Raw genomic sequence first — 10,954 nt, 5'->3', positions numbered from 1 at the left:
AATTTAAAGTTTAAATATATTTTTTATTTGTTTGTTTGTTTTATTTAAAAGTTATATATTCAAAAAATATTATATTAAATAAGATAATAAGTAATTTTATAAAAAACTTAACATAATAATATATTTTAATTTTTTAAATTTATGTTAGAAATAAAATGAAATAATAGAATAATATTATTTATATATATTAATGATTCATTTTATATAATTTTTAGAGTTAATTAATCATTCATTTAATAATTAATTAGAATTTATTTTCATTAATTATATTGATAAGTATAAATTATTAATATATCATTTATATTATGTTAAAAATTTCGTGAAATTGGTCATTACATATAATATATATTTTTAATAAAATAAGATTCTGATATCTAAAAATGCTATATCAAATTAAAGATTATAAATAAGATAATATATTATTTTTAAAATTCGTATTCTTATCATTAAATTTGTTAAATAAAAATTGCACTTTTTATTTTTACTTATAATTTTAAAATGTATAATTTTAAATACATATTTTAATATTGTTTGTTTACAATCTAAATATTTTTAATAATCAGTAAGAATCAATAATCAATAAAACTCTTTAATATATTTGCAATTAGTTATTTTATACTTATTCATCTATATAAAATCAATTTCATTGCTTTATTAATGCATTATAAACATCTAGTTTTTTATTTGTTTGTTATATTTTATTAAACATTTAATTGATTACATATTTGAAATAGTAATATAAAACATATATAATGGTTTCCATTATATATAATAATATTATAAAAATACTGTAAATAATATTATACAAATAAATTATATAAATATAGATAATTTTTAGAATTTCTATTGAATTATAATTAAACAATATAAATTAATTGAATATGATTTATTTTCTGAAAAGAATAAAATATATGCATATAAGATACAAATGATAAAATTATTTTATTTTATTGTATTGAAGGTTGTGTTAATTTCAAAGGAATTGAAAATATATTGGTTACAATTGAAAATGCAAATTACCCGGAATTCTCGAAGATGATTTCATGAAAATAACACGGGTTATCTGAAAATCTACATAATCAAAGGCTATGACGAGCAGGATATTAAAAACTAGTTATTAAAGAATATTCATAGACAGAGTGCTAGGATAAAGGTATGATGATGTATGCTATTGTTACTTCATGCTTTTACGGAATCATAAATGGAAACAAAGATCTTAGTGTGCAGAAAGCATTCTTCCAAAAAAAAAAAAAAAAAAAAAAAACAAGAAAAAAATGCAATTTTCGTAATAATCTTGTAAGATTTAGTGCAAATTATTTATTTTGTTTCATGTTAAAAATACTTATAATTAATCAAGTATGAGACATTCAAAAAAGAAAAAAGAAAAAAGAAAAAAGAAAAAAGAAAAATAGAATAAAAAATTGTAATAAAAAATAAGATATGATTATATAATATGATATTATTTGAAAAAAGAAAAGGACAGAAAAAATAAGAAACTTATAATGCATGACAAATTTTTCATGTTCTTATATTTCTATAATTGTAAATATTAATCATTCCAAAAATAATGATCGCAGAGAGAGATAAATTATATTAATAAATACGATATATCTTATTATTTGATCTACTTTCAGTGATTTGACATATCTTTCTTATCTTTATGAATTGAGTTTTCTTTATTCATATCGTGATTTTTATTATACATCAAGGTTAAAAGAAAATTAATTCAATACAAATTTTTTGATAAGAATCTTGGGATAAAAAATTAAATTAAATCTAATTGATTAAAATAGTCAAAATAATATATAAATTAACGTGATCTCTGAAAATTAACAATTGAAAAAAAACGAGAAATTCTTGCAAATCTTCAATCCTTGTTTGCAAAATATACTAAATGTGGTGAAATTATGAATTAATTAATAAGTAAAATGACTGGTTATATAGGTTAACTTCTATTTCTATGTATGCGATGAAACGTTAAGTGGATATCATAAAAATGATGCAAGTGACCAAACATGTTGAGTAATTAAGGATGTTGCACTTTGCTTCTGCATTAAACATTACATAACAATATTATGTATTGACTGTCGAATGCTGTTAATTGTGATACAAATTTAATACATGTGATGATTATAAATGTATTTTTTCGCAAAACTAGACGCATCTATTGCAACATTACGTTTTTATTGCCTTTTTTAATTTTATTTATTCACGTTTAGACAGTTTCATTTATTTATGTTGTAAAGTTATTGAAAGATTTATCTTTAAAAGACTTCCTTAACACTTTCGAAATACATTTTTCTTTCAGTAATGAAAGCATAAGTATTATAATGGTATAAAAAATATATAGGATTTCTAATCCTATTTCTAATAGGATTTTATATCTTAATAAATCAATCAAAAATTGTAATAATTTTATCTTCTAAAAATTATATTTATATTAGTTTCGAAAAAATTAAAAGATAAATTTAAGATAAAATAAATTATCGAGACTATGAAATCTAATATATTTTATTTGTTTATTTATTTTTATAATTATTTATTATATTAAAATAATATTATTTTAAGACTTTGATTCATATATTTATATGAATATATATAATTATTTATTTATATAATTATATAATATATAATTATTTATTTATATAATTATATAATATATAATTATTTATTTTAATAACTATCAAATATATTTTTCATTTTAATAATTTAATGTAAATTCAAGTTGTATAATTGAATATCGATCTTTCTTATTCTTTTCAACTTATCTATTTTTAGTTTATTAAAAACATTTATTGCTGAACTGACATTGATACTTTTTGAACTTCAGATTAAGATAATAATTTTATTTAAATATAAATTAGTCATTCAATATCTGCTTACACCAAATTTTATTAATATAGATATTATTTACATAGATATTGATATATTGGTATATAATAAATAAATAATCAAATAATCTTTCTTCGACTTTGATAAAATGAAAATCTCGAATTCAATTTACTAATATTAGCAAATTGACAAGTATAACAAATTGTACTTTATACTTTCATTGCATAAACAGTTTTCAAATGAACAGAATAATCAGTTATAATTTGTAAATTTCATTTCTAAAACTTCACTCAGTTTATTACCGAACTTGTTATCGTTATGCAAGAGACTTTATTAACACTGTTAACTTGTAACACTGTGACTTGTAAAACTGTGACTTGTAAAATTGTGCTAGTAACATCAATTCAATTGAGCAAGAGAGAGCTCGAGATAATCTTCGCAAAAACAAAATATTATAATTAACAAACAAATAATAATAATAGAAATAAATAATAAACCATGAAGACCATCATAATCGTAATTAACAAACAAATAATAATGGAAATAAATAACAAACCATGAAGAACTCATAATATCAATGAACAAAGCTAATTATATTATATAAAAGAAGAAGAAAAAAAAGAAACTTAATCGTTACCTCAAAAGAAAGTTTCACCAAAATTTCATCGGTCATTCCATGGCGTAAGAACAGGATGGAAAAATTGTAATTGTATTTCCAATTAATCGCCACTGTGAATTCGTTCGGTGCTCATCCCGTCCTTGAATTATTATCATTGATCAGAGCACGTATTGCAATGTGCTTTCTCGCAGAAATTTGCAATAATTCGACGTTGAAGTCGTGAAAATACACCTTGTCGGCAACCCTTAAGGCTTCGTGGTAAAATCAGGTAAAATCGTGGCTGGCAAGCCGAGAGGCAGCAGTAATCGCCAGGCTGTCGTTATTAAATGTGATTACGCAACTCGAAAAGTGGCTTCAAACGACGCGCATTATGACACTATAGCACGTAGCCGTTTCTAGAGGGCGCTAACATCATGCCTCGAGGTGTCTGCGTTTAGCATTATAGCTAATATGTTGAACAGGGGCGTATTCAAACGGAACTTGATCCCGGAACATAGTGATCTTTTTTTTTTTTTTTTCTTTTTTTTCTTTTTTTTTTACGGATAATGAAATCTTATCGCTAGAATAAATACAGTTGTATTCTCTTTTGTTTTCGTATCCGATTTCAAATTGAAATTATAGATTCTAAGTTATATTGTATAAGATATATTGTATTTTAGTTTTTAATTGTAAGTTATAGTTTCTTTAATAAAGGAAATTTCGATAATATCTATTTAGGATGATTGACAAAATGTTTTATTTATTTCTTTATTTTTCTATAATATCTTAAATTTATATATATACAAAAATTATTAGAATAAAAAATTGATAATTGTTTGTGTTCTAAATAAATATACAATTAAATTATTAAAAACAATGTTTTACATTAAAAAAAATTTTTTTATGTAAATAAAAAATAGTTTTATAGAGCGTGAAAATTTGTGGAATACAATTTTATATATCATCTTTAAAATATGCATAGAAAAATAGAAATCTACATATTAATTTTTAAAGAGAATTTTCACAAAATAATAAAAATGAAAAAAGTTACTTCGATACTTCAAATACTCTGCAAATTTGCAAAATATAAACAAATATGATTATAGATTAATATAGATAAAATTAGATTAATATAGATTAAAGTTTATTTATTATTTATATTATATTATTATATTAATTAATAATATCTATATATAATAATAATAATAATAATAATAATAATAATATATTATATATTATATACATATATATTATGTATTAATATAAGTTATATTACATTTTGCATTTAAAACTATGAATAGTTCTCTCCTTTTTTAAATAATAATAATGAATTGAACTAAATTATATGTAATTTAATTAAATATATATAATGTGATTATAAATGAATTTTATTTAATTTGATTATTGATTTTAATTTAATTGATTATTAAACAATATAGATAACTGATTTAACAATTATTTCATACTTTTTTTAAAAATAAAGAATATATGATAAATTCAAATAAATTAATCTTTTGATTTGATCAAATATAACGCATAAAGTAAAATATGGAATATGATTAAATTTATTATAAAACAAAAAATTTTTCACAAAAACAATTAAACAGTCATCTATAGTATTTTTCATTTCAAATTTTTAATATATTAAATTTTTTTAACTAATTTTATTAATTATTAATTTTTATTCAAGAGAAATACATAATTATTTTTCATTATGAACTCTTTTCAATATATCAATACTTGTAATAATATATACTTGTATAATTTATATAATATATCTATTTCTATGTGCATAACTTACCTGATCGTCTCATCGCCTCAGCTGACTTCACGGACGAGTTGCATGATCCATACTTGCGTGTACAGTCTCGCCAAGCAATTGCGTCTGATCGATACTTTGAAATGGAAATGGAATGTAAATTACACTTTTCGAATATAAGAGATTGATTAAAATAAGCAATAAATGCAATGTAGTCACCGTATGAATAGTAAACTTTTCTAATTTTATAATCCTAATGATGTATATAATGTAATATCAAAAAAAAATTTACGAAATAACATAAAGTTAATTTGAAACATAAAAAAAAAATTTGAATTTTTATTCAGAAAATTGTATTTACACGTATATGGAATATTTTTATATACATTTCATAATCTTGTTATATGAAATGTATTAAATTAATTTACTTCTCTCTCTTTAAATGATGCAATATGAGGAAAGATATTATGACTTTCAATTAGATGTTATTCACTGGAAACTTTAATTGTTAGAATTCAACTCTGACGGAAGAGACTAAGTAGATTGATGATGATCAAAGTCAGGCAACTTTAATTTATTCAATTTGCAATAATCTGCTGTTATTGTTGAAGCGATAAGAATTAATTTGAAAGAAAAGCAGAAATATTCAAAATTATTTATCGTCAAATACATACGTCCAGAATTATGAGATATTAAGTGTCACATATAAATTTGTCATTGTCTCTTCTTCCATGCAATATGTCCCATTAACCAGCTTTTCATCATACTTGGTAACTTAATCTTTCCAGGTTTGTTAAATAAAGGAATCTTTTCTCATTTATATGTTCACGTTTATCCGTGTTAATGACGCTTCTTCTTCTTCTTCTTTCTATCTGAGTTTCATCATCATCGGTGGTACTCTATTTTCTTTTTCCTCTTCTTTATCTTTCTATTTTTTTTTTTTTCTAATATTTTCTCATTGATTTCATTATCTTCACGATTAATTTCATATTATATCCCTCCATATATAATATTTCCTCATAAAATGTAAAAATTAAAGAAACAAAGTAATTCTCACCGCTGATGTTTTTGATAGATAGTTCAAGCACTGGAGGTGCATTCGAGTATCTACTTGACACACCTTCTGTCGCAATAACGAACATTTTTCTGACCTTTCAGTTGTCATTAAAAAGAAAGAAGAAGCTCGGCTGACGCGAAACGGAATTGCGGTTCGACTAGTTTCAAAGCAGCGGCCGACCACCGCAAACGACTGAAAACACTGACATTTCAATCTTCAAAGAGAAAGAGATACACTGCCTACCCTTCGTTCCCATTCATTTCTTCTAACCATCCAAGAAAAATGTCCTACGATTCTATTAGGTCACCCCATAGGTAATGCGGTTTTTCTATGAGTCATACTTGAATACAATGGAATTCCGAGACGATGAAATGAAATGGAAAATAGAAAATATAGTGTTAGTATTAGATCGCTGTATGATAAATTTCATTTAGAAATGAACAGTATCATTACTTAATATATTTTTTGAATGATTGATCATATTTTATTAAGATAAATTATTAAGATAAAAAAACTATTCGAATGAACAAACTTTTGTTTTAAGATGAATTTAAATTATTTTCATATTTTGAAATAAGTGAAATATATTTTATTTAAGGATTTATAAGATATATTTCATTAAACGATTGTTTAATATTTATAAATTTTTTTGTAAAACTTTTCAAGAAAAATTATAGAATAAAATTATTATATTTGATTTTAGAGCTAATTTATAAATTAATATAAATAGTAATAAAATAAAATAGAAATGATTAAAAGAAATAATTTAATATATTAGATATCATAACTATTGATTAATTTAAAGATTATTTTATATGTAAAAATAAATTAAAAAGAAAAATACAAATTTTTGTATTTTAAAATAAATTTCAAATAAATATTTTAAATATATGTTTCATTATTAGTAAATTGATTAATTCCTAATTGGATATAGAAAAATTATTGATTGTAGATTATTTTGTATGTGAAAATAAGCAAAAAATATAGAATAGATTTTTTCAATTTAAAAATTAATTTTCAAAAAAAATCGAATTTAAAAATTCATCGATTATTTTCTATATAGATATGTTCAATCTCAATTTTTTAAAAAATAGGGTCTCAAAATAAAATGAAATTTGATTTTACACTTTTCAGTTATCATGTAAAATAATCTTTTATTTGAATCCAATAGGGAATTAGCCAATTTCGCTTGTATTTGAAAAATTTTTAAATTTCGATTTACTCGAAAACGAAGCTTGAAACAAATAAATTTTTTTTTTTTAATTATTTTCTAACCAATTGTATCATTGATAGGATATCTTTATATATTAAACGATTTTTAGAGGATCAATTTTAGATGTCAAAACAAATGTAAACATTAATATATAACAAAAATTTCAAAAATAGAATTATTTATTAAATTATAGGAAATTTAAATTTATACTTGATGAAGCAAAAGAGTCTAAAATATAATCTTCTATAAATTATTGAAAAATACATCACGTTTCTAATTTCAAATTTTTGTTCAATCAAAGGACATTGCACGATTTGTCTAATTATAAGTTTTTTTAATGCAACAATTAAATTACTCAAGACTTAAAAAATAATTTAATAAATAACTGTATATAGAAAATAAAACTTAATATATAAATAATATAATAAAAATATTTTAAAATATATGAAAATTACTAACACTCTTTTATACTTATTTATAATGTATACATACCAAAAAATTACCATTATTTATAATTTTTAAATAATATTTTTCATTATAATACCTATATGATATTATCTATAAATTCTTTCTAATCTCTTTTTCCCATAATTTGCACACGAAAAAACATACTTATACACTGATTTAATAGTATGGCATCGTTTGAATAGCTTTGAACTTGTTACATTTATTATAAACGCATGCATTTTTCTTGATTCGTGGAAGCGTGGATTATCTTCCGAGAGATCGTGCATCTATTCCATGGTGTAGATGTCCCGTCACATGAATGACACAGTGTAAATGTCGGTATGACCGTGGAATACTGCGAGAAAGGCTGAGAATCTCGAAGTCGAAGATTAATAGTAGGGTATAGGATATATTCAATAATGTCACGAATGAGTTTCACCGAAAACATCTCCCGATGATTTCATACGAATATTTCGATGACGAATTGATCGGTTTCGTATAATCGATGCTCCCGTTTCGATCTCATGCAATGATAATCGATCGCGGGATTTGCATTTAAAAGGATAAAACTAACGAAGACAAATATGTGAAATATCGGTGAAACATACATCTATGTATTTGACAATGAATGAAAGTGATTGATTGTTGTCTTAATTGTAATTAAAATACATATACATAATCATAACGTTTTCTTTAAAAAGCGAAGAAAAATGGAAAATATTATTCATTTCATTGTCGATTTTAAATAATTCTGTATGTGTGTGTGAATTTTATTTTTTAAAGAAAATTTGAAAATTATTTGAAAATTAAAGAAAAAATTCAGAAGTTCGATATATTTATAATTTATAAAAGATTTGTAATTAAATAATAATAAATAAATTTACCTTGTCATTATGGAAATATTAATTCTTAGATAAGTTGAACCTGGTAAAATATTTCATTGCAACTTTTTTTTTTTACAATGTGAAATTTTAAAAAATCAATTTGAAGGATTCTATTGATCCTTTAAGTTTCGATATCTTTATAGATTTTCCTAGATCTTTTTTTGGGAAGGATTAAAAAAGTAATTATACTTAAATTAGCATATATAATAAATATCATTATTTTATAGCTTTCTCCAAGTTTGTCTTTTAATTTTATATATTAATAAAACTTGATTATATTTTATAATAAAGTAACGGTAGTAGCAGTAGTAAAGTAAATATGATAAAGTTATACGCTGTATAAATATTATAAAACGGTAATTGATGTACAAAGAGTAACAAGAGTTGGCAAAAGTAATTGCTAAAGATACATATTTGCTAAAGTCTTACCAAAGTCTTTCACACTATACTCGAAGAATTTTGAAAATGCGTATTACAATATTTTTCATATATTGCAATTGTTGACGATGTCTGGGTACGTTTAACGTTACTCGTACAGAGATGCTTGTACAGAGATAAAACGTTTTACACATCGAGAGAAGAGATATCAGAATCAGAGAGAAGTGAACCGTGCATTTGTCGCGAGAATCGATCCTCTAATCATTGACAATGAACGATAACAATGATTCATGGTGTACAATAATTGTCAATGATTATTAACGACACAATGGAGAAGTTAATTAATCTCGTATCAGAATATATCCTTTCCACTGCAATTGATCGGCAATATAATCAAAATGCTAAAAATAAAATTTTACAATTTTAATCCTCTCTGAATTTTTAGTGAATTTCTGGATTAAATAATGTGATGAAAATAATAAAAAATAAAATCAATTGTAATAATATTTTAATTAAATATTATTATCTATTACTAATTGATCTTTCTGACTTAATTTAAACTATTAAAATCTATTGAATTAGCGAGAAGAGAAAAGTTTTCACATAAAAAAAAATATAAAATACATAAAAGAAAATATATTTGTATTAGATTTAACCTATATTATATTAGTATGAGAATTAATAAAATAAAATAAAAAAACAGGAATTAGGATTTAAAAGTCTTTTTATTAAATAGTAATTTTAAATATGTTTCGACTATAACTGGTATAGGCTCTAACATTTATAACAATAGAATCCAATTCTTCAGATTCCTCCTAACTAGTATAATTCACGCGAATCCACTTAAAGCATTGTACCTCATCTTTTGTTTAATTTGGATGGAACATAAAATCTTGGTAATAAACATGAATATTTGTATTATTTCTATTATTATTACTTTCATCATCACTATTATTTTTATCGTCTTTTAATTTTATTATTCTTTTCTTCTCGGTTCTGATCTTCTCGCAAGGGAATCTTTTGTCTTAATACACAATTTGATATAGTAGATATAATATCAATGGCTACTTATAATACCGTAACCAAATTTGTAATTTTTTTTTAAATACTACATAAAAAAGCTATTAATAAATAAAATATCTCTCTCAATTAATTAACATTTTAATAGAGCGACGAATAATACAATTCATCGCCGAAAAATATATATGCAGATGATAATTTTGGCGTTTTTTCGAAATAATCGAAAATTTAATCGTAAATATTACATAAAAAATCGATATAATTTTTTTTTCGAAAATATTACATAAAAATCGATATAAATTTAATAATCGTGTGCATCTCGCGATGAATTTTTTGTTGAACGAATGCATATATATACACATTCGAAATTATAATTACGAAAGTAATACCATGTCCCAGTTTTGTACAAGTATGCTTAAGAACTATACGCATAATATTATTAAACAACTTTGAACACGTACATTTACATCATTCCTCATGTTCCATCCCACGTTTCATTTCTATGCAAATAAAGTAAACAATTGCAGAAACGAAAAAGCATACGCCTTCAAAGCGAATTTCTCGTTAAGAATTCGGTTCATTTCGCGGCCGAGATTCGTGTCAGACACGTGTATCCAACAGAGCCAACAATTCTATTCATTATGCCCGGATTCGTGCAAATTCCAATAATTAAGTGGTGAATCGATGGCCGAACCATTAATTTCCATGTCCACGAGGAACAATATACCTTTCTCTCGGCATCCAGTCATTCGTCAATATTCTCTCG

General features: G+C 22.9%; 1 protein-coding gene across 1 annotated transcript in view; it reads right to left on the bottom strand.

Moving 5' to 3' along the window:
* Positions 1–3,945, bottom strand: part of LOC102679843 (dTTP/UTP pyrophosphatase) — a 7,424-nt gene extending 3,479 nt beyond the window's left edge. The window contains exon 1 of the mRNA XM_006621175.2: positions 3,470–3,945. Within this exon, the coding sequence (XP_006621238.1) occupies positions 3,470–3,505 (36 nt within the window). The 5' untranslated portion in view covers positions 3,506–3,945. The remainder of the gene's footprint in view (positions 1–3,469) is intronic.
* Between the last annotated feature and the right edge of the window lie 7,009 nt (positions 3,946–10,954).

The sequence above is a fragment of the Apis dorsata genome, unplaced genomic scaffold (genome assembly GCF_000469605.1).
Source record: "Apis dorsata unplaced genomic scaffold, Apis dorsata 1.3 scaffold_598, whole genome shotgun sequence".
Taxonomy (NCBI): domain Eukaryota; kingdom Metazoa; phylum Arthropoda; class Insecta; order Hymenoptera; family Apidae; genus Apis; species Apis dorsata.
This window is presented reverse-complemented; position numbering and strand designations above follow the sequence as displayed.